The 25405-nt window shown below is 45.9% G+C and overlaps 3 protein-coding genes across 2 annotated transcripts; all 3 read left to right on the top strand.

Moving 5' to 3' along the window:
• The window catches only part of LOC135819561 (uncharacterized), a 57586-nt gene that overhangs the window by 15162 nt on the left and 17019 nt on the right, over positions 1-25405 (top strand).
• LOC135819015 (uncharacterized) lies at positions 6565-10948 on the top strand. Its single transcript, XM_065332166.1, has 6 exons — positions 6565-6647; positions 8830-8962; positions 9515-9640; positions 10082-10461; positions 10709-10804; positions 10909-10948. The coding sequence occupies exons 1-6, from the start codon at positions 6565-6567 to the stop codon at positions 10946-10948; spliced, it is 858 nt and encodes a 285-aa protein (XP_065188238.1).
• Positions 10857-19033, top strand: LOC135819560 (uncharacterized). The gene is made up of 6 exons (XM_065332788.1): positions 10857-10988; positions 14484-14747; positions 15183-15602; positions 15745-15894; positions 16621-17282; positions 18056-19033. Exons 1-6 carry the CDS (start codon positions 10977-10979, stop codon positions 18450-18452), a joined length of 1905 nt encoding a protein of 634 aa, XP_065188860.1. The 5' UTR covers positions 10857-10976; the 3' UTR covers positions 18453-19033.

Raw genomic sequence — 25405 nt, 5'->3', positions numbered from 1 at the left:
TGGATCCAAGCAACGGAAAAAACGGAAACGAAAATCTCCTGAGAGTGGCCAACAAGTCCTGCAGTAAGTCACTTCAGAAACTTACCGCTTTGATACACATTTACCTTTCATTTTTACACCCATGCCTAGTTCTGTCATTCATCACAATACCATTTTAAAATGTTCACTCAGACTCCTTTGCACCAATGCATTTAGCTTAGGAAACAAGCTAGCTGAGTTCCAGCACACACTGCACCAGCATAATCCCGACATAGCAGTAGTGACGGAAACAAAGTTTTCCTCTGAAACCGTTCCACCATCCGACTCCACATTCCCTGGCTACACCACCTTCCGGCTGGATCGAACAGCACGCGGTGGCGGAGTGGCGGTATGGATCAGATCTACACTCCCAGCCATGGTAATTGATGAGTTATTTTCTCCACATCACGAACTCATTTGGCTATCCATTCAATTGTCCCCTGGACAAAAGATAGTCTTGGGCGCTGCTTACAGGCCAGGTTCGACGGGGCCCAGTGACCTTACGCTCATTAACCATCTCGATGACATCCTTCCCTCTGCTCGTGCACTTGGTGCCAACCTCATACTCGCCGGTGATTTTAACGTGCATAACCGCAATTGGCTCCATAGCTCGAAGACCACACCTGCGGGGGAAGCCCTCGAAGACACCTGCACAGCCCACTTTCTCACGCAGCACGTTCAGAGTCCTACTCGCGGGGATAACACACTCGACCTGGTGATGTCCACGTTCAACTCTCCAGTGACCACGCAGATAATGTCCCCTATTGGTCGATCTGACCACGCTGTAATTCTTTCGGACTTCACAGGTGTTCTTCCTACCCATGAAGCGGCGGTGCAACGAACTGTCTGGCGCTATGAAAAGGCAGACTGGAACCGCCTCCGATCCTTTTTCCGCCAGGTTGATTGGTCAACCGTCATTACTCCCAACCCAGAAACTTCGTGTGAGCACGTTACTGCCACAATCATGAAAGCCGTTTCCCAGTTCGTTCCGTCCAAGACACTGACAGTGAAGTCAACGGATCCGAAATGGTGGACACCTGAGTGTGCAGCCGCCATGAAAGAGAAGGACAAACGCTGGCGCACTTGGAGGAAGCACCCTCACGATTTTGCACTGAAACATGAGTTTACCCGTTCTGTAAACAATGCTATCGCAGTCCTCGCTAGATCTAGAGTTTCCAAAGAGAACAGCCTCAGACATAGCTTGTCGAATGGGTCCCTGAAGGAGAAGGAATGGTGGACAAAGCTAAAGTGTGCTTGTGGCGAGGGTCGGAACACTGACATTCCCCTGCTCGTTGATAGTGAAGGTTGCGAGAGGGCCACAAGCTATGAGAAAGCGGAGGCTTTCGCACGTTTCTTTTCCCACAAGTGCAGTGTGCAAGGCCGCGACCTTACCACGATGGACTTACCGGACACGGCATTCGCTGACGCACCTGCACTAACGACAGTCCACTTTCGCCCGGATGCAGTCCACCGGCTTTTAGCTCGCCTGGATGCCTCAAAGGCGACTGGACCCGACGGTATTTCCGCTCGTGTCTTGAAGGAATGCGCCAGAGAACTTGCCAAGCCACTGTGTCAGCTCTTTGCTCTTTGCTTCCAGCACGGAGTCCAGCCACAAATGTGGAAGACTGCCAGCGTGGTTCCAATCCACAAGCGATCTTCACGATCCGCCCTAAGGAATTATCGTCCAGTTTCACTGCTGAGCATAATCTCTAAGATCATGGAGAGCGTTATCAATCGTCAGCTCATGAATCACCTTGAGCGTTACAAACTCCTGACACCCCACCAGTTCGGGTTTCGTCGCCGCCTCGGGACCTCAGATGCGCTACAGGCTCTACACCACGCCTGGATCACAGCCGTCGGCCGAGGCGGTGCAGCACGTATTCTAGCCGTGGATATTGCCGGAGCATTCGACCGTGTGTCCCATGCTGGCCTCCTCCACAAAGTCCGCCATCTTGGCATTGGCGGTCCCCTGCATACCTGGCTCTCTTCCTACCTAGGTGGACGGTCCATTCAATGCTTGGTGGGCGGCCAAACCTCATCGCTGTATACCATATCAGCAGGAGTTCCCCAAGGGAGCATACTCGGCCCTACACTCTTCCTGATTTACGTGAACGACGCCTCAGAGACCCTGTCACCCGGAGCCCACCTGGAGGCGTACGCCGACGATACTACCTTGTACAGCCTGATATCCCTCGACACATCCCCAGCCGACGCAGCATTGAGCCTCCAGACTTCTGTTGATCGCTTGCATCAGTGGGGCCGCAGATGGCGCATCTCCTTCGAACCGTCGAAGTCCCAAGCCATGACCGCCACTCTCCGCAGAACCCCCATCAATTTGCCTCGTATTGTCTTCGGCGGCACTCCTGTCCTTGAGGAGAAGGCGCTCTCTTTACTTGGAGTGACCTTTGACTCGAAGCTGTCATTCAGCACTCATCTCCGGAAGGTTGCCACTCGAGCCAAACAACGCCTGGGCTTCCTGCGCCGTGCAGCGCACATTCTCTCTCCAGCCGGCCGCACCACAGTATACAAGGCATTTGTTCGACCAGTTATGGAGTATGCCCCCCTCATCTGGATAGGTGCTCCGCCCAGCTACCTGCAACGCCTGGATCATATCCAACGCTGTGCTCTGCGAATCATCGGTCCAGGTGCACTATTACCTAGCCTGGCCATCCGTCGTACTGTTGCCTCGATTGCCTGCCTATACAAGCTGCATTACCTGCCTGGCCCTCCGCAGCTGCTCTCTGTTTTGCCACCGCGCCATTTCCCCTCATCCAGCCCCAGAACTCGCAGCGAGCATGGTAGCGTCATTGGCCATGACCACCAGCTCCAACACCAGCTGCTTGCATCTGTCCCGCTGGCATTAAAGCGCTCGTTCCCGCACTGCAGTATTAGTGACTGGAACTCCCTCCCCGCCGCTCTTCTGTCCCAGCCTCCCCACAGCAAGGGAATGCAAGCATTCAAAACTAATGTTTATCGCCATCTGCGAAGCACAAACTGGCTCTGGGCAGTCGACTCGCTATGATGATGCTCTCGTCGTTCTCCTCTATCCCTATCTATGCACCACAACTGGCTCAGACAACCGACTCGCCATGATCAGCCATGATGATGCTCCTCTCAGTAACAGCCCTTGTATTTGTTAATAGTCTCACAGTTTCTCCCGCACACTCGCTGATGTTAACCCTTCCTTTCTTTTCATTTTGCTGACTCGTACAGCTCTATCTTTTGTTTTTGGTGCGTGTTTTTGGCCGTGATGCCGAGACCTCAGGTCGGCAGAGCCATCAATGCCCCACCATCACTGCTGCGTCTCGGTGCAGCCCCTGCTCAATAGTTGTCACGTTCGTCCTAGTCTCAGTATCATTGTCTTTCTTTATTATTTTCGAGCTGGGAGTGTGAACATAGTAAAAAAAAAAAAAAAAAAAAAAAAAAAAAAAAAAAAAGGCAATTTGAAGTCCTGTCTCGACGTGGTCATCTCCAACGCACCAGAAGAAGACCTACCGTTCACATCGTACACCCCCCCCCTGTCGGAGTGTCAGATCATGTACTCGTCGGAGGACATGTGTTCCCTGCGTGCCGGCCTCAAACACCAAGACACCAGCAAAACTTCGAAACTTGGCGCTGGAACTGGGACCCTGATCGCGTCATCGCACTGAAAGACGCCCTGGGCTCAATGCAGCTTATGCCACCAGCTGAGAAAATTCCGGAGTGATCAATGTCAGACCTCTGGTCAAATAGTACCGACGGCCTAGCAAAAACGTTTAGTACGATGGCGGGCGGGAGCACTTTTGGAGCTCCGCCTCGCATCACTTTTTCGTTTCAACTTGATCCTCTTTGGGAGATCCATCATGTATTTGTCATTAAGGAACTAGCTAGTAATGGAGTCAAGCCCGAGGAACTCCAGCAAGTGAACCTGCATGGCAGACCAGGCTGGTGCACTGTCACCCTCAATCATGCCGCCGCCAGGGATCGCCTTGTGTCCACTTCCTTCAAAATTGCTGGTAAGGCAGAAGATACTAGTATTGTCATTGGAGACACCGAGCTCATTAGCTTGCATGTGTTTCGCTGTCCGTATCACCTGCATGACGGTGCATCGTCTTCGGCCATAAGCCAGTATGCAAAGAGTCACGGGTCTCCTACAAGGAAAACATCCTGCACGAAGGGTTCTCAGTTGAAACCGTAACTCGCTTCTTGAAAGTGACATTGCGAAAGCCAGTTCCCTCCCTTGTTCGCGTGGGTCAGACGCCCCTACGCATCTGGTACAAAGGGAAACCCCAGACATGCTTCTGTTTCGCCGCACCAGGTCATAAAACCAGGGAATGCCCGCGCCGAAAACCTCCAGTAAGTCAGTCAACAAGTACGGGATGCACCGAAGCGAACAGGTCAGCAGCAGGCCCTCAAAGTACGCATAGTCAAGAGGTTGCAGTTGCAGGATCAGTGCATGTGCAGCAGGATGAGTACTCCCGGGAAAACGCACTTATGAGCTCTGGTACGACAGCCAGCCGCCAGGTTGACAGTGCTAGTGGCATGGGGTCAGAAAAACCGTACTCGTACTCATCTGCTGTAGGAGGATCGGATGCGGAAAGGGATGCATCTGGGAAATTGGAACCTGTCTCAGCAGGAGGCACTGAAGGTGAGCCCGATTTCACTCTAGCTCTGTCCCCCAATAACAGCTGGGTTGATGAGTCAGAGAGAGGAGCCACCACCCCCTCCGCACAGCAGCCTAACCCCACCACGTCTCTGGCCCACTCTGATCCTTAAAGTGACGAAGACAGAGCGATGGCCTTACTGGCTGACTGCGCTAAAGGCAACAGAAACGCAGGCAATAACAGAAAACGGCACCGAAGTTCGACCTCCCCATCAGCAGAAATCGAACTTGGCGTTTAAAAATATTAGTAACACGTATTTATTATTATTACAACATCTCAAGACTCGATGGAAACACCAGCCAATGTTAAGAGAGTGGGTGATTGCCAACCACGGCGATAAATAAAAATAAGGGGAGGGAAAAGAAAGAGTAGCAAAATGAACAGCAACAACAAATGTGTTTAGGACATTTTGTTTTGGAAACTCTAGCTCTACAGTCCATTCATAAAAAATGGGTCCTGGCTCTGGCGAGCTCCCGTATTTGGCGATTTTTCGTGATTTCATCGTACACAGTGCAGTGCTGCGAACTTTGAAATTTGAAAAAGGGTCCAAAAAGGGTGCCTGAACTGGGGTTCGAACCGCAGAATGCACTGTTGCAGGCGGGGTCAAACGGCCTGGATTTTGATGGTTTTTCCCAATTCAGTGCTTTTGGGGCAAAACCTGGCCGAAATCCTATTCTTGCTATGGCTTGCTTTTTGGACAAAAAAACTTCAGAAACATAATTGGAAGAGGATTCCATATTATGGGATTGCAGAAAAAAATTCTAAAAAAACTCAACGTTTGACCCATTTATGGCCAAAAGCTAGAAGTTCATTTTTTTCTGAATGGACTGTAGGTTTACATTTTTTTGGCTGATTATGTCGACACTCCTACATGTGCAAATGGCGTCTCTTAATCCCCTAGAACCCACCTTTTTCCCCTCCAAGGTAACTACTGGTGCACACGGTCGACATCTCTTCCCTGGGGATAGCGCTGACATGCCAGGTCCCAGTTTTCATGGCTCTTGCACCCAGGATAACCCTGCTGCCCCCGCTCACCGCATTACCCCACTGGCACAGTCCTTCATAAGATTTGGCTTTTTGAATGTCTGTAGGCTTCGAAACAATGTAGCAGAGATGGCTGATATCCTGCAGCAATACAACTTCGACATATTTGGCGTCGCAGAAACCTGGCTTGACAGCACAACATCAGACAGTGATATTGATTTACCAGGTGACTGTGTGATACGGCACAATCGTCCCGTACGCAGAGGTGGCGGTGTATGCTTTTATTATTATTTTTTATTATAGTAAAAAATAATACCCCGAGTCAAGCTCCGTATGAAGACATCCAAGAAGAAGATTGCCTGATGAGTCCAGCGGGGACGAAACGTACGTCGCAATCGAGGTATGTCGTTGCTGTGTCATCATCTATGTGCCATGCGCTACTTGATGTACCAGCCTGCTATGCCGGATACCGCCAGCCATGCATCGACCAGGCGCCAGGCGCGAACTGATGGTGGTGGTGGTGAGAAGGAGAGCTCTGTGCCAGAACTTTGCAGCCTAGAGAGCGTGTGTGGGCAGGCGTGTGTTTACCGCCATATTGCCAGGTGTGTCTTTACCACCATATTTATCAACCAAAAATAATAAAATAAATATATATTTGAGGATTTCTCAAAGATGGCAATAAATAAGATAAATTGTGCACTCATAACAACAGCAAAAATGAAGAAAGTCAAGTTCCATAACGTTTTCTTGTGACTGTCATCAGTGGAACGCCGTCACATAAAAATGTAATAACTAAAACACACACTTATATACATGTAGCTAATATGGTTTCAGGTAGAAATACAGCAGCTAACAAGTACAAAAAGCGAAGTTTGCACCTTTGCAATGTGTGAATGACGACGAATACGAGTGCGATGGGATGGACGGCGGCATGGGAATGGAGGTTGAGGATGAGAGTAGTGATGAGGAGGAGTTTGATGTTGACAAGAGGAAGTCTGCAGTGTACAAGCATTTGGTGTCCAGTCCAGAATGTCGTAAGGTGTTTGACGATTCCTGGTTTAGTGTTATCCGTTGCGCACGTTTCTTCAAGCAATTGCAGGTGTTGGAAGCTGTGTATATTCGTACTCGTGACCCTGTGCTATGTAAACAGAAAGAAAACGTTGTATCACTCACACTCTTCAAGTAATACACACGCACCATTACATTCATTCACACAGTATCACATTCATCTGCCACTACCTTTCTCACATACACTATATTCACACATTGCAAAGGTGCAAACTTCGCTTTTTGTACTTGTTAGCTGCTGTATTTCTACCTGAAACCATATTAGCTACATGTATATAAGTGTGTGTTTTAGTTATTACATTTTTATGTGACGGCGTTCCACTGATGACAGTCACAAGAAAACGTTATGGAACTTGACTTTCTTCATTTTTGCTGTTGTTATGAGTGCACAATTTATCTTATTTATTGCCATTTTACGACTATTGTCTCCTCGTCGATTTCTCAAAGACGTAGTCTAAATTGAAGGGAGTTCCATTATAATGGGAGGCTGTAGGGTTAAGTTAGCAGACAGTGGAGGCCTAATGATTCGTAATGAAAAGCCTAGCTAGAGAAATACAATTATGCTGAATGTTCCAGAATGGTCCTTTACTCAATAATACCCATAAACTCGTGGTAGGCATTGAAACACGAAATATACCGAAACAGAAACACAAAATAAGAATATGCGCAACTGTCAAAGAAGGAGGACAGAGGCATGTCAGCGAGGAGTGGCATTGTGTTTGGTGTCAGAGAAGTGCGTGCAAATGTGACTATGAAACAGAGACTATTTCCGTGCCGGACTCCAGGTAAACCGAGCCCCGAGCTTTCCGACGCTAACATTGAATCGTCCTGGATCGAACAAGAATAGAGTACGTGTGGAGCCTACTTGTCCCATTGAAGAAGTTTGGTCCGTCTTCCAGGCAGTAGTAACAGACAAGGCCCGTCCTCACAGCATCCCGCTACCGCAAGTTCCACAGGCTCAGAGTGCAATGTCAGAATTGCCGCAAGTGTCTTTTGGCGAAGTACCGGTAGAACGGCTTCTCCGACAAATCAATCCTGCCAAAGCTGCAGGAAGCGACGGGATATCTGGCCACCTTCTGAAGTGGTGTGTCGATATCCTAGCTGTGTCCATGGCCACGTTGTTTAAGGCCTCGCTTGTTAATGGCACTGTCCCCACAGCCTTAAACCACGCACACTTTATCCCGCTGTTCAAAGCTGGGGACCCGTCTATTCCCACTAACTTTCGTCCAGTGTCCCTACTTCCCATAATGCCTTAACTCTTGGAGAAAGTCGTACAGAAGAAGCTAGTCGAGTTTCTGAACATATCTGGTACCCTCCCCACGACTCAGTTTGCTTTCCGCGCAGGCCACTCAACGGAGGATGCCCTGGTACTTATGCTAAAGCGGATTTTTATTGCACGGGACAAGGGTTTGTGTACTGGCATATGCCTTCTAGATATGTATTTTATTTATTCCCGTAGCTATGCAGAAGACATTACTGGCGCTAGCCAGGGTACACACAGCTTTAATTTGGTGTTAATTTGTTTGTGTCACGCCTGGCGCTATCCCGTATCTGTCCCGTTCCGTACCGTACCATCAAAGACAGCTGGCCACTAACAGCGGGCCACAACATTCAAATAGGGCTTTCAAACGCAAGACCATAACGTGAAGCAACTTGGAAGAATGAGTAGGAATGCGAGGTGTATCGGGGAATGCATGAAGGGCGATAGTCGGGGTTCGAATCCCAGGGTATGCTTTGAAAAAAATAGGAGAATTGAAAAATTTATAACATCCTCATGCTTTTTTTGCCTAAGTGCATACCAGGTCCAGCTCTGCTTACCAACATGGTACCTCCCCCAGCAAGAGTTAACGCCAGTAACTCCGTGGCCAATCTTTCCAACTCGCAACTCCTCTACAAGCCTCCAGTCCAGAGTTCATCCGCCGCTCCTTCCCATACTTTGACCTGGAGAGCTGGAACACACTGCCTGCCCCAATCCTCGCCCTTAATTAAATTAATGGAGAGAAAATCCATATTATTTTTTTGATGACATGATCCTTCAATTTGGTACAATATACGCGCTAAATATCTAAACGGTGCCCATTGCATTTGCATCTCCTTTTTCCTATTTCTTATGCAGAGGCAAGTCGTTCATTATCGCTCCGGTAGTTTCTCAAAATGGCATGCTCAATCTCTACGGCATTCTAGAAACTGTCATGGATATTGGCACATTCGTGCAACAAAGTGGCCTCAGCATTGTATGGCTTAGTCCGGTACGTATTATGGTCATGTATGAGCTGAAAACGCAGGACCTTAAGTACTCACGACGCTTTAGAAGCACATTGATAACTATACAGTGGCGAGCGGTACCATTCGGTGATTCCATACTACATTTACTTGTATATGTACAATTATCCTCTACTCTTCTTCATGCGCTCTTCAGCCGACTAGCTGCTACCCTCATTCGCCATTACACCCAACAGAAATTCCGACAACCAGAGGTTACAGGTACATATACTGACTTTTACTCTGAGGGCTGTTTTACGTACATGTACAAAAAACTCGACAGAGAAGGCGATACTGAATAGCATCACAATTGCTTTTACTCCAAAAATATGTGCGCAATGTATTGAGCAACGCGTGAAACTGAGAAAGAATGGAGCATTGGATGCGAAGAGCACATCTACGCCTAAACTGGAAACGTTTGGAGAAGAGATTGTCCTCGCAAGTTTACTCTTAACAGAATATCTAGGTCAGCGCCAATAGAAGGTGTATATTGCCTGTTCGTTTCTTCTGCTGTGTCCTCCCCAAATGTGTGTGTACAGGCGAATCTACAGCAATTTCTGAAGCAAAATGTGTCTTATGGGTGGTCTACTGTCGGAGTCAGTATTCGTAAGCAGTACAGGGATATCGGACAATGCTCACTGGATCCGAAGATTCACAGCCCCTTGGTAAGACGAAGGCTAGAATACCAACAGACGCCTTGGACAGGTTGTGATATGAAATGAGCTGCATGATTCTTATCATTAGTGTTGTTATTGATACAACATCTGCTACTTCAAAGTGTTGCCAAAAGTGAGAATGAGATGAAGGGTGGAAAATAACCACGGCTAACTAAAAACTACATTTACGAATGAGAGAGAAAAGAGAACGGAAGAAGACGATTAATTACATACACCTTAAACCTACAACAAGTGGTTATTCTTCACAAAATGACGATATTCTCTGACTCGTACGTCTTGATGCTTGCAGTCTGGTTCAATGTCTGTGAAGAGGCAATAAGCAGAATCTCAACTTGAAGGCAATAGCTTCGGTATATATATATATATCTGTTTAAACCATCAAGAACTGTTGCGACTACTTATGTCAGTGTGTTGCTTATGCCTCTCCAGCTGAACTCCCGAGATAAATGCTACATCCAAGCCGATCCGATTGTTCTCCTCGACAAGCCACACGCGTCCAAGAGCTACCAGAAGGGCTCAAGAAGTTATGGGTCTTGTGCAGCATTCGGCGCCACTTTGGTTGATACAAATCCACTGAACAATGACGATACAAGCATGGACCAATGGCACCAGTGCGCTGTTAGTAACTCCTCTATTTTTGCCGTAACTAACCCGAACAATGCGCTCGGCAAACTGTTAAACCTCAGCACCGCCTGGATTCTGCTGGGACAATCAAGTACGGAGTGCTACAAGCATCTCGGTAACATCTGGCTATACAAGAGAAATCAGTGTAGTATGAAAATGTTACAGGAAACGTACATAATGAAAAGGTAATTACGTTTTATGGAAATCGAATATTGAATCTAAACAAAGTGCAGTTCCGGTTCAACATTCTCATCCATACTAAACCCACCTTCAAAGATCTTTAGAGCAAACACGCAATAGTACAAAGCATGGGAATTTATCCAGTACGTAAAATAAATCGAAGTCTTTCTGACAAAGACTGTCCAGCTTACTACAAAAGTCCTTTCACACCGCATAGAATTTATGCACGTCTATACACCCTTTGCTCTTTAGATTGTCTGCAGGACAATCCGACAGCTCGCTGCAGCTCCTTGCCCGGCGAATGGGCGGCAACAATCTTACAGACATCAGCAACGTTATGATTTCTGGGTCAGCTATTTTAGCACCATGGTCGCATTTTAGCGGCATTCACTGGAGCTCTTCAGCGGGAACTTCATTTGGGCGGATCCTCTCACGTATTACATTATACCCAGCGCCAGGAGAGCATATTACTGTCAATATCCGCACCTATGATGACTTACTGTCTACGACTAGTTCTAGAATGAAAGTTCAGGTAAGTTTTAGTTTGGCAGGATCATTATTTTTTTTGTAGGTTGTTTTTCTTTTCCTGAGCTGTGAAAATGGGGGGGGGGGGGCGGAGAGATTCTGTAACAGGAAATTGGCAAACCCAGTAGAGGACACGGTTTCAAAAGGCTATACGTTGCAAACAGGACCGGGCTCAATATTCACTTTCTATCTTGGTATTTTGATTAGAAAACATAAAATGTCACAGTGAGGCTACGATGTGTTTTATTCCGAGCCAGAAGTTCATGGCTCTGTGATGACCGGAAGCGCCATACCAAACAGGTGAGTTTTTGACCTGTTGCTTCGCACGGTGACTAGAGTTGAACGTCTTTCCAAAAATCCACTTCTTCTCGCAGTTAAAAAGCTGCTCGCCTCTCGCCAATGAAGCACGTATACCAATTCAAAACTACTGGAAGCACACACAAAGCTTATTATTTCTCTGTACTGGGCGTCATGGAGCTAGAGCAATAAACTAGCAATAACCTAATTTCAGAACTCAAGGGGAACGTTCAGTTTACGTGCACTACAAAACTATTCCTGTTTGGAGCCACCTCTGCGACACCATTTGAAATGGATAATCGGGCAACTTGGAGGGAACGGGCCAACACAAAGGAGTGGCTCAGTTCGATCAGAGCACACTCAACATGCCAGTTTTTTCCACAGACATATTTTAAGAGAGCATGTCTGAGAAAACCAGAACATATGTGCAAGTCGATCTCTCAGATTTCGCTCAAATTTTGCAGGTAGGTTTGCTTTGGGGTGTAGATCGACATTCCAAAGCCCGCACAAAATCTTTTGAAGGGAACCATGAAATTGGCATACCCCTCAATATTGGCCCAATATTGGCACGATTTATGGGTCTACAAACGAGCCACGGCACAGCGTACAAGAACCAGCTACGAACAAAACTCCATCAAGCCATCATTACCTCACCTTAGAAGAGTTCTTGGGGCAGCACCACTTAGCCACGCCAGCATCCCAGAAGACGAGGGCAATCATCCCTTGACGCCACAAATGATCATCTTGAAAATAGCCAAATTACAAGCGCTGATAAAACAGCGAGCTACGTCCTCAATTAGCAAACACTATACACCGGCAGATAGTAGAACACCTCTTCTAGCACTGAGGACATGTCCCCCATCATCCTTTTGGGGTTTTCTTGAAATAAACAATTTTGAATTTTTCCACTCGACCATTCTGAAATACGTCCAAACTCATACCTGCGCTGGAAAGCTCGCCCCTCCGCCACGTCTAGTCAGCAATTTCTACTCCAACACCACTCCCAACGCTGCAGAACAAAGTGTATTGTTGACTCTGACAAGGAAAAGCAGCGGTGATCACTTGTCACTCCAAACGACAAGCTTCTCCTTGCGCCACCAACATTTTTCGTTGCAACAGTTGATGCAAAAGTGACTGAATTTTTGCGTGTAGTTTTTGGATTTTCCTGCAAGAGGAATGATGAAATCACGTGCCTCGTGACACACGAATGCGAGGTCTCGTAGATCACGGTTCAGCAGTTGTTCCGAGTCACCTTGATCAAGCGATCCTGCACTTACATGGATCACCCGTTGATCTAGATCGGATCAAGTGCATCTTGATGTCCAGCTCAAGAGCACGCATGTCGTGTTGTAGGCCTTCCAGCTGGGACTTTCCCTCAACATGCAGCACAGAGACGGGCGTGTAGGGTCAAATCACGTTGTTCATGACGTAAGAAATCTGCCATGTGGCCGCGCCACATACTTCATGCAACCAGTGTTGGCCGCGTGCTGGTCAACTCCAAGCGACCTTGATGGCATGGACCACGCTCATTCCTTGCTGTTGCAGATCTACGTGGATCATCAGCATGTAAACCAGCCGTAGTTCCTGTTGAACCATGTTCGGGATGAGCGAGGTTTAATAGTGTGAAAAAATGCATCCCTGTTCTTACTGCAAGAGGAAATATCTCCAAGAATTCTTGTCAATGCAATAATGCTAGCGTTATAACGATAGTTTCTGCATGTTCTGAGCAGAGCATGCAAGAAATATAATGCATCTTACCTCCTCCCTCATGCCATGGTCCGTTTCGAATAGCGCCTCAGGAACGATCGTGATCGTGTGCATTGTGTCGTGTACCAGAAAGCATTATTCTACGTCACGATCCACGTGATTTCTACATTCCTCTTGCAGTAAAATCTAAAAACTACACGCAAAAATTCAGTCACTTTTGCATCAAGTGTTCCAACGAAAAATTTTGGTGGCGCAAGGAGAAGCTTGTCGTTTGGAGTGACAAGTGATCACCGCTGCTTTTCCTTGTCAGAGTCAACAATACACTTTGTTCTGCAGCGTTGGGAGTGGTGTTAGAGTAGAAATTGCTGACTAGACGTCGCGGAGGGTGAGCTTTCCTGCGCAGGTATGAGTTTGGACGTATTTCAGAATGGTCGAGTGGAAAAATTCAAAATTGTTTATTTCAAGAAAACCCCAAAAGTATGATGGGGGACATGTCCTCAGTGCTAGAAGAGGTGTTCTACTATCTGCCGGTGTATAGTGTTTGCTAATTGAGGACGTAGCTCGCTGTTTTATCAGCGCTTGTAATTTGGCTATTTTCAAGACGGTCATTTGTGGCGTCAAGGGATGATTGCCCTCGTCTTCTGGGATGCTGGCGTGGCTAAATGGTGCTGCCCCAAGAACTCTTCTAAGGTGAGGTAATGATGGCTTGATGGAGTTTTGTTCGTAGCTTGTTCTTGCACGCTGTGCCGTGGCTCGTTTGTTGACCCATAAATTGGGCCAATATTGGGCCAATATTGAGAGGTATACCAATTTCATGGTTCCCTTCAAAAGATTTTGTGCGGGCTTTGGAATGTCGATCTACACCCCAAAGCAAACCTACCTGCAAAATTTGAGCGAAATCTGAGAGATCGACTTGCACATATGTTCTGGTTTTCTCATTAAGTGAACTATCCACGATGATGATCCGTTTGGGTCTTCACAATTTTGCTGACACACCGGTCCTATTTCAAACCGTTACATCTGCTTGTTAAGGTTCCACATGGCCCCTTTTTGTAGTGCATTTACTGGAAGAACATTACATGAAGAGCACCTAGTGATATGGCCACCTAACAGCCAGGCTCTAGGAGCGCACTGCCGATGAATATGGCAGCATAAAGTACAGTATAGGTAGTTGCAAGATCTTTTTTACAGTTTATTGTGTCCGTCACTTCCACGACATTTTGTCTTTCGACGCTGTCTTGTCCTGTGCTCCCGTTACTACAAGAGAAACTAACTTTACTGTAACTAAGGACACATTATGCTTCTCTTAGTAGAAGTTCGGTCGATTTCCATTGCCATCTTACGTTTTCGACTCCAAAGAGAGTTTACAATGCTTTATGACAAGACGTACTGCAGTGTCGTTCTATGTTATGCAATGAAGATCCGTTGATATCTTGAACTGGCAGATTGAGGTTTCTGATGGATTCTTTTATATTTATGTGCTGTCAAATTTATGTAGATTATCAGTGAGGATGATGTTTATATGCTACGGTATGGAGCAAGAGATAGAGGTCTGTATGAGCACCTGGGAGAGATGTACTTTATATCAAGCTCGCCACTCACCGGCATAGCACTTGGCGGGGAACCAGGAGCACGAGGATACTTCCGTTTCAGGTTGTTGGATGATACTGCCAAAGAAAAGAAGTCTAAAGATGGATTCTACTTGGATGTGCCATTTGAGTTGCGGCCCTGTTTTGGAGGCTTTTATGGACCTGATGTAGCGGTAAGGCATTGAAAAGTAATGATGAATATAATTGGTTTCAAATGCGTGTTTGTGTGTGTTGGTGGTTGAGTGCGTAAGCTTGTCATAATTCCTTTTTGACTGAGTTATCTAGCCCTTGGAAAATACCCATTTCATCCTTATGGTATTTTGTTCCTGCCACATCAAGAGTATTGTCCCTGGTACTCTGAGGACGGTGTCATCAGATCACACCCTGAAGGAGCCCACCCCGATGGAGTTGTACAGGCACTTGTTGTAGGATTAAAACCGGTATCCTCTTCGCTGTTTGGAATTTTTGGTGTGTGCAATGGCTACCGAGGGTAGCAGCGTGCCGGGTAAGAGCGAAGGAGGAGAGTCTTTGGCATTTATAAATATCAAAACATTGTTAATTTTAATAATGTAATTGTGTTTTCTTGAATTATTGTTATTGTGCATCAGGTGACCATAGAATACCAGCCACTGACTCCACTGACTAAAGTGTGCTACTGTATGAACTCTACGGCCATACAGAAGTGCAGCAAGGGTCGCTTTGTTAACATGAAACCAGGCTATTGGGCCGGTAACGTCACAACCAATAGCCGTCTCGACTCAGAAAAGAATCCTCTTGATTGGAAATCTACTGGTGAAAATGTGGTGTTTGAAACGGAGAGTAACACTTCAAACATCACGTTCAAAGAGACGCAGGTTTATGGATCATTCGTCAATTATCCGTTCGGCATTGCACAGTGCACGAATGGCCTTTGCAAGAGTAGTGCGTGGCTCTACAATGGATCGGGAACGCCAGCATGTGTTGGCAATGCCGCGGGTATCTTGTGTGGAGAGTGCAGAGCCGGTACAAGACTGAAGCTAGCATTAGCGGTAAGAATAATAGCATGGCCTACAGAATATTCAGGTGACAATGATGCGTTCAGGTTCCGCTCTCCGTCTGGTGTGTAGCAAACAAAGCTGGCTTTGCCATGTCTTCGATATTTATACTTGCCTCTTATGTGTCGTTTTACAGCAATGCGTTGATTGCTCAATGACGTCATCTATTCCACTATGGGTATACGTCATAACCATGGTGGTAATGACAGTCCTGACATCCATCCTGCTCTTCTACTTCAATGTTGGCCTTTCACCAGTTCTGGATAGCTGGCTGTTCTTTGTGCAGGTAATTTTGGTTATTATAAGTTTTTGAAATACAAATTAGCACAGAATGCAAGGATATTTACATGTACATGCATATCAGTTGGCGCAACTTCCTTTGAATCGAGGATTTTTTATAAGAGAATCATTCGCATGAAGCATGATTGAAGGCACCAGGAAGCATGTTGTTCAATGATGCAACTACTTCAAATCTCGTTCTTGGTTTCAAATAGTGAACCACAGGTCAAAGAGTCCCATTGGAGTCCGTAACTTTTTTGCTTCCGCAGAATTTGTGGCAGTTACGAAAATGCGCACTCGATTTCCAACATAACTTTGGTTCTATTTCACCGATTTTGAAGATCTTAGGCTTGTTGGAAAGCTCTTAATGAGAGATATACAATGATCCCAAACTTACCAAGAGCACTATTCATTGTCCGCCACAACGCGCCCCAAACGCGAGTCCAGCTCCAGATCTGAGACGAAATCGGTCTCCTGTAGCCATTTCACTGAATCTAGCTCGGAACTGTTCAAATTTTTTCGAGAATGCAAGTGGAATTTGTTTTCATAGTCTGCAACAAAGTACCAATCAGAAGAAAGGTCACATGATCACTAGAATACATCGGAAGATCATACATCAATAAAGTTATGAAGCAAGATATCAGTGATGTGCTGTGTTCGAAAGAAACTCGTACTACATGTATGTTGAGACTAGAGCATGCCATGATTTCTGCTTCTTTTGGTTTTTATTCAGACGTCTTGGTACATCTTCCCGAACGAAGTTACATTCGTCTACAGCAGCATCTACACCGTGTTGACTTTTGGACTCGGACACGTGTGTCTCAAAGAGGACCTAAATCGACTTCAAGTCAGCACTCTACTCCTTATCCAACCAATCACATTTCTTCTCATCTTCCTGGCTATACGCATTGCACGATCTTACAACTACCTTGGAACTCGATTGGCAAGACTTCAGAGCCACATGAAACTAGTGCGGGTCATGTGGTTTGTTCTGGTCTACAGCTACTTTATGCTCACCTTCACAGCTCTCAGTGTGTTCTGGTGTGTGCAAATGAACGACAGGCAGGTGCTTGCCATGGATGGATCCGTAGACTGCTATGTGTCACCACATCTAGGCTATGTCCTGGCAGCAGCTGCAATCCTGGCCATATTTATCGTCCCACCGCCGTTGCTATTACTCATTCGACGAACACATGGTCATATCATGTTGAAGGGTTTCGTGGACGAGGCGTGCTGCATGTACACTGATGAGTGCCGCTGGTGGTCAGCTGTGAACCTGTTGAGGCGTATTGCCATTGGCCTGCTTGGATCACTACCGTTTTCGAGCGCGGTGTCCAGACTCTTGGTGACATCTGGATTCCTTCTGTTGCTTCAAATGCTGCATAGCAAAGTTCAGTACGTATATTTATTTATTTTTTGATCCCTGTCACAAGGAAAATGTTGAACTGTTGCTGCTTGGGTGTCAAGTACACCATGGCTTAGTGGTGGAGAATCGCTGGCCATAAGCCAGGTTCCCTGGTTCAAGTCCTGGTGGTGATAGTCAAGTTTGTCTCTAGAGCGTTTTCCGTTTCCAGCTTTCTCTCAAACTAATGAATATTTAGCACAGCCTTCAAGTATAAGAATGTATAGTGAAGAACGGTAGCGGTGATGAGATCCGACCAGACATACTCGACCATGAGTCTCTGTGTCAATGCTAGCTGGGTGCACCAACAGAAAAATATTAGGGCCAGAAGAAAAGGAGATGAAAAACTGGGGAAGATTGAGAATAATAACCAAGTTTAGTGACTGGCCAACATTGTCCTTTAGGCCAAATAGCGCAGAGCAGTGAAATTTGTAGCAGGAAACGTCTCCTTATACTTGTTGTAAATCCACTCTTGAAACTTGACAATGCCACGATTAGTTAGTGGGGTTTTCTCAACCTGATATTTTACCCTCCGCGAGTGTGTGGATGATTGATCCTACTTAATGGCCATTACGTGTTCATGTAATGGCTGTGTTTGGGTTAACTCGCGACTGGCGCTTGTCATTCCTTGTCACAGCCTAACAAGTGTCTGGTTGCAATTATGTAGATGTGCCAGACAATGGCGCAGACAAAGCGGATTTTATCATCCTCCGGCTGCATGACTATATAATTTCAGTTTGCGTGGTTTTTCTGCTTCTTTGTTCAGACCTCTTCGGAAGGGTGATTTTGCGGGGGTTGGCTACAACACATGGGAGTCGTTCATGCTCTGTATTTCCATCTGTATCTCGGTACTCTACAGTGTCATGTACGAGTCGCAGATGACCGAAAACTATGTGCTATGGGTCAGTGGGGCACTCTTCCTTACGCCCACTGCGTTGGTGCTAACAGCACTCCTCTATCGACAATGTCTAGCCAAGGAGGGAGGCTACGGAAGATTCAGGACCCTCTCCGTTCGCCGCATCTGGCAGCATTGGCAGAGAGGACGTGGACGGGAGAGAAACGAATCACATCTGGACGAAACAGCCTTGGCCAACTTGATAGGTGACATCAGAGACCCACTCTTAGTTGATAACATCCGTGTTCAACAAGAGGGTCGTCTCTAAATTATGTTTTGTGACCATGCACCTGACAGATCTTGAACAACACGAAAAACTGTATGCGTTGTAAATAGGCCTGTAATTTTATTCCTTTTTAGTTAGTATTATCAACTTTTGGTCTATTTGCGCTCACATTCATAAATCTACGCAGCAGCACACTATTCGTTTTAGCGCATCTTTGTTTAGGTCTTGTTACTCTTAAAAGCGTCAGCTTTAGTCGCAAAGCAAGAAAAGCCTATACATGCATTATTGGTACTAAGACACTAATAACTATGAAGAGAGGAATGAAGGAGTGTCTGGTTTTCTGTACTAACATTGGATGACAACATGTTGCCATGTGGCTCTCCTTCATTTGTATGCGTATTGCAACACACATTCCGTACTGCAGCTTTCCAAGCTTCATGCAATTGATGACTAGTCATTTTCCCTGATATTTGCAGTGGATCAATTCTTTTCACAATATGAATACATTCATTGATACTGCCATGCATCTCGTACTTGTGCGGCTCTCCATTATTACCACCCAATTTAGTTAAGAAAAAATATTCTACACTGACGGTGGCAACAGAATGATACACATTTGTATGCACATGTTGTTCTACATGGTATTTTAATGCTTTTTCCTCATCGTACATATCCAGGTTCGCAATGGCCTTTTCCGTACTCCCTCCTCCATATCGTCATGTTCATGGCATTGGGTAATTTCTTCGATTTGGTGAACAGAGCCCTTTGCCTTGTAAATTTGTTGGACTCATAATGTATATTGAAATCATAAAAAGTCACTTCTTGAACATTGCTAATGAACTAGCCAAATACTGGTTTACACCACACGGAGTACATCGGAATAGGACGGCCAAGACAATTTTCTATACACACCCTATAGTGGTTATAGACCTGCACGCTGCTTTCATAGAAGAAAACACTAGATCTACTAAAAGAGTCCGATTCGCTTCTAGTGTGGGTGATTGAATTAGAGAGGATCTGATGCTTCACATGCACCGTTGATTACACAACAGTAGATCTAGGCAGAAGTAGTCCATGGTTAACAGGTATGTATACTTCAAATATTAAGTAAATAAACCCTGAAACCAATAAAGGTGGTAGTGAAAACACTCAATCTGTCAAACCCGTTACCTGGAATACACATACACACACACACAAATACATTCTCTCTCTCTCACACGCACACGCGCAATGCTCATTCTGTCACTCTCACAACCATCACACACATACTAGAACCCACTCACATACACGGACACACACTTACTCTATGACGCCCCCCCCCCCCTCCACCCACTTTCTCTCTCTCACACACACACAAGCCAGCAGCATGACTATAAAGCTAGAGTCACGTGATCCTGTTGACAAAGTTACGAAGGTAAAACGTGTTTTCCTGAAGACTCTTGGAAACTAGCATAGACCTCATGTTGAGGGTGCGGGTCGTGTCGGCCCAGGCAATCTCTAGCATCTCGTCTTGGCACAGATTGCAGCTCAGAGATGTTACAGTATGGTGTGACTCTCCTCACAACGGACCACTTGATACTGTACGGTTTGTGTCCATTAGTATATTCTCTAAGTATGTCATGACATTCTCGTTGAGCACTCATACTTCCGTCGACGAATGGTTTGATCATGACCATTGAATCTTGAAACCCAACTATTATGTACATGACATCAGAGGATATACAAAGAAAAAAATATGCAGACCGGCATTAACTCCACCATAGCATGGATGGAAGCTTGGAAGCTGAGGCCCAACATCGCGAAGACCGAAGCAATGTTCATTAGCCCATCGCCGCACACTCAGCCGTTGCACTTTCCAGGAGCCAATGCTAACGTTAAAATTGTTCATGAACACAAACAAAGTGGTGTTATATTCGACAGCCATATGTCCTGGTCCCCACAGGTCCAGTCAGTAAGCAAGCGAGCTAGCTCCTCCCTTGGCATGTTGCAACCTCACTGCCACCATTTAAATGATCATTGCCGAAAATTGTTCTTTACGTCGTATATTCTACCTATATTTGATTACTGTGACACAGCGTGGTGCGGTCTGTGACAGGCCCATGTTCAAACTCCGGAAATACACCAGCGTCTGCTTCTAAAAATCCTGTTTCGCAAAGATCAAGCATTCTCCTCCCAACGTCTCTACAGTTTAGCTTCAGTATCTCCCCTTGTAGAGCGACACAAGCAACATCTTTGCATCATTGTACACGTCATCTTATTAGACCTGGCCCCCAAACACTTTGCTATGTATAACTTGTTTGTGTCCACCAGATCAACACGTCATTCCTTCTCATTACTCCGTGCCAATACCTCCCTATATCTGAAATCTCCTATCTTCTCTGCGTACACTCTCTGGTCTTCCCTGCCAACTAGCCTTAAAGCATGCACAGACACTAAGGAGTTCAAGCTTCAGCTTCTTCGTCCTAATAATCTCACCATTTCCGTTATGCCTCCCCTTGCAGAACTCTCTTTATTTCTCTCCTTATTATTCAGTCCGCCGGGTTGGCTCCCACGCGACCTCTCATATTGGGAGTTTTCTGACGAGCCAGGAGATGTTGAATTAATAATAATAAAAATATTAAAAGCATAAACGTATTCGCAATCAACAGTTCATTCTCCGCCTTCATCACTTACATAAGGTACCAGCTTTTCCGTAACTGATCTTTGTGTTATCATTTGTGCAGTGTGTGAAATTTGATCGAGGTCCATGATGGATATTGTTTCAACTGAAAAACGTGAGTTAAGTACGGTTTCCTGAATGCACACACTGTTCTTTGGGAGAATCTGGATAACATATGTTGCGAAGTTTGGCATAATTATAATAAGGGTCATGCGTAAGTGAATCTACTCTGGGCAAAGCATGAGCTTTGAGGTTCGAGGCTTTATTGCACTGTGTAGTATTGCAGGAAGTAATTCGTTGAGTCATCCAAGCTTGAAGCGGCCGGTCACATCCATTTCACGCTGAGATGGATATACGGTGTCATGTCATGGATTTGCTATCAGAGATGCACACACTGCACCGTCCACGTCAGAACGTGCGGAAGCCGTCTACCGCGCAGACGAAGGAACACATCCGCAAGGCTTCAGAGCTGAGGATGAGCGTCGAGACTTGATAGTGCTAGCATGGGACTAGTGACTGTTGTGTCGAAGGATTGATTTTGAGTAGTTAAGTTATCCACGCTTGAAGCGGCCGGTCACACCCATTGCCTGCTGAGATGGATATACCGTGTCATGTTATGTATTTGCTATCAGAGATGCACACACTGCACCATCAACGTCAGAACGTGAGCTGTATGTATTTATCAAATACATTGTATTAATTTCAGGAAGTAATTAGTTGGGTTATCCAAGCTTGGAGCGGCCGGTCACACCCATTGCCCGCGGAGATGGATGTCATGTATTTGCTATCAGAGATGCACACACTGCACCGTGAACGTCAGAACGTGCGAAAGCCGTCTACCGCGCAGACCAAGGAACACATCCGCAAGGCTTCAGAGCGGAAGATGAGCGTCGAGACTTCATAGTGCCTACATCGGACTAGTTGTGTCGAAAGATTGATTTTAAGCTCGGTAGTCGAGTTGCAACACAGCATATCCTCAACAAGACGATCAGAGGATATTATTAAGATATCGCAGAAAGGAACGGCAAGAATATTCCTCCTGACGGGTCTGTGTCCCGAGCAAGGTAAGATTGAAATGATAACGACACTAGTCCCACGTTGTTTGGTATTGGCTATAGCAAGGCCTATGCATTTACGTGTGGAACTAGTTTGATAATCACCAGCTCAACGATATCGTATTAGATCAGAACTCCCAACGGACTCAATAGTAACTGAGAAGAAGTTTGGAGGCTTCCTGCAGTTTCATAGTAGACACAATTGCGTGAACTCACCCATTCCACGATACTCTGCAAATTTCCGAACCATTCCATTATATACAATGTTTCAGTCATAGAGTATCTGAAGAAGACCACTGGCCGAAACGTTGCATATAATGGAATGGTTTGGACTCAATAGGTAATTAGTTGAATATCCACACTCTTGCATAATCTGCTTCTCAATATTACATGGTCGACTCTGACTCGCGATGCTTCGAGGGTCAAATAACATAAAATTAATGTTACACTTGGTGCGGAGCGTCACTTTAATACGTTCATTGCGGCGTCCCTTTTGTGGCGCCAGTAATGTTTGAGCTTCTGGGTCCAGGAAGCACCACAAGTCGTTGCGAGCTATGGAATAGCGAGAAACAGATAAATGAAGTAGCAGGTGTGGATATTTGACCAATGACTATTGAGACGTCTAGGAACTCTGATCTAGTAGTATATCTCATATGCTAGATTGAAGTGCTCCCTGAGCACATAGTTCACCACTGTACTCTAGCAGAAACTAATGCATGCGACGTGATGGCTTCTTAGCAAGTTCGTCGAAAGGAAAAGTGCTTTTGTTACTCGTGCCATACTAGTGGCGGACGTGTGTCAAGTAAATTCGAGTAAAACTACCAGCAGTTTGCAACACCCTGGGAACAGCTTACCTTATGAACTATGGGCGTAGACATTTTTATCTACTTCAAAGAGGTTTCAATGGTTGTATTAGAGAGAAATATGGCTTCCCACTCTTTGGCTGACCATTACAGCATAGCTTGGTTGTTAGAGCACCTGTAGAAAAATCCCCTGGTCTGCGTCATGTACATCACATTCAATTGGACTTCGGATCACTCGAAATTATGACAACTCGTCTTTTGTTATGCCTTTTGCAGATTGCACTGGTTGTTACGTTCATGCTATTCGTGTCATGTGTTTGTTCGGCTTCGAAAAGTGCACCTGAAAGGATATTCATAAGGTTGAGGGAGTTAAAGCTTAAAAGGATAAAATTCTTACTTATGTTTCTGCATTTCGGTGATTTCCAATGCAGGAATGGTAGTCTTTACCATGCCTGCCACTCCTGGAAAAGTACTCGCAGTGCTGCTTTTGGTGGCAACGTCTGTGTTCAGCGATGGTGAGTGGGTCTCTCGGACATCTGACTCAGCGGTGTTACCAGCCACATCATCTCACCAGGACCAACCAGTATTTCCCTCATACAATACGTCCACAGTGTTTGTTTCCAACAAAAGCGGAATTTCAGTTACTAGACCTACGGAGCCATGTGGTACTGACCTTTTGCGACCATGCCTGACCCTACATGATGCCTGGTTACAGGTTCTCTGGAGAGTTGGCGCGTACTCAGCCAACTACACACTTACAGATATCTGTTTGCCGGAGAAATCTGTTAGCGTTCAGATATATCTGGTTCCAATGGAGGGGACTGGATGCACGTTGGAGTTAGGAAAGTCCCCATTGAAACTCGAGAGCGATTGTGTTACAAGTCTCAAGATTTCGACCCTCGACACTCTTGGCTGCAACTTGACGACACTTCGAGGTGGCTTCATTGATGTAGTTATTACTTTCGCGCAAACGCTGCACTTCTCCTCTATATTATTTAGCGGTCCTCGTGGCGGATCATCGACGTCTGGATTCCTCATATCGCTGGAGATTGAACATATGTACGAAATCGAGTTTATATCATGTCAGTTTCTTCTGCATTCCGGACAAGGGGGATTGGCCATCCGCGACCAATTATTTACAACTCGACTTACAGGAAATCATCCCCAGGCCAGGTTGATTCGTGTGCAAAACTGTTTATTCACGGCGCACAGAGCTGAATCCGGTCAAGCGCCCTTCCTCACCCATTCGGCAGTACGTGCCTTACTGCACTGTTACACTAACTGGATTGCTCTGTTTGAAAACTGCCAAATGAGCAACATCAGAATGAGTACCATCAGACTGAAGAACATGACACGTTCCCGCACATCATTTACCGGATCTGTACTTTCTATATCTAAAAACAGTCCTGGGACCACCAATATCACGATTGTCAACTGCACCTTCACAAATTGCTCCTCGGGCAGCATGATTAAGGTGGTGACATATCCAAAGCGGGGTCGCGGCGTGTCTCTTGTGACGGTGATCCAATCAATCATTGCATACAGTCTATTCTTCCAGAGTCCAATATCAATTTCTACACGTACCATAGTTCGACTTGCCGTTACGGACTGCAGTTTTGTAGCAAACACCATCGGTCCGAATGCATGTTCTGCTGGAATTCACGTTGAGAAAAATATGCATCAAAAGCCAACCAAAAAATTAAAATATCTTTGGAAACCAGCGAAAATCCTTTTTCGTCGAGTTTCATTCGGCGCAGCGAATATCCTGGGAAAGTGCCCAAGTATGAATACTTCATCGTCTGTAATTACTTTGCGTGACCGCGTAGCTGCTCATGAAGGGATCGTCACTAAAATGAATAGTCTTCAGACCCTTGATTGCCACTTCGAATGCTCCATGGATCCACAGACGCTGAAGTGTATACCAATCATTTTAGCTGTGGGTGCACCTGTCCAAGCTGACCTGCACCGTCGAAATCATATCGAGTAAGTCTAGTCCATCATCTTAATGTATGTACGGTGATTACCAAGCTACTGGTATTGTTGTGCAGTTGGCAGCTTTCAATTGTGACGTTAGACGTCCAACATAATTTTGTTGGCTGTCACTCGGCTTCTACTTTACATCCAGTATTCTTTGTGACGTGTAGTTGTTAAGCGCAACCTGTTGTGTATACCTCTCTTTCGCTTTGTGCTTGACGTAGCACCCGTGATAGTTGTGTGGGTAGGGTTCATAACACATCCATTCTACACTATTCCATTCATGTTGTTTCTATTGGTAGGAGATATTAGCGCAAAACACACCTCATGGCTTCCCACTAATATCACTGATAGACCTGGCGACGTGCTGAGCTACCTACTGGACACTGCAGGATTAAGCCAGGGCGTGTCTTTTCCGACCTGTATTTCCAGAGGCAATTTGAAGTCCTGCCTCGACGTAGTCATCTCCAACGTACCAGAAGAAGACCTATCTGTCACATCGTA

This window comes from Sycon ciliatum, chromosome 6 (genome assembly GCF_964019385.1).
Source record: "Sycon ciliatum chromosome 6, ocSycCili1.1, whole genome shotgun sequence".
In the NCBI taxonomy this organism is placed as follows: domain Eukaryota; kingdom Metazoa; phylum Porifera; class Calcarea; order Leucosolenida; family Sycettidae; genus Sycon; species Sycon ciliatum.
The sequence above is the reverse complement of the archived record's forward strand: the minus strand, read 5'-3'. Positions and strand labels throughout refer to the sequence as shown.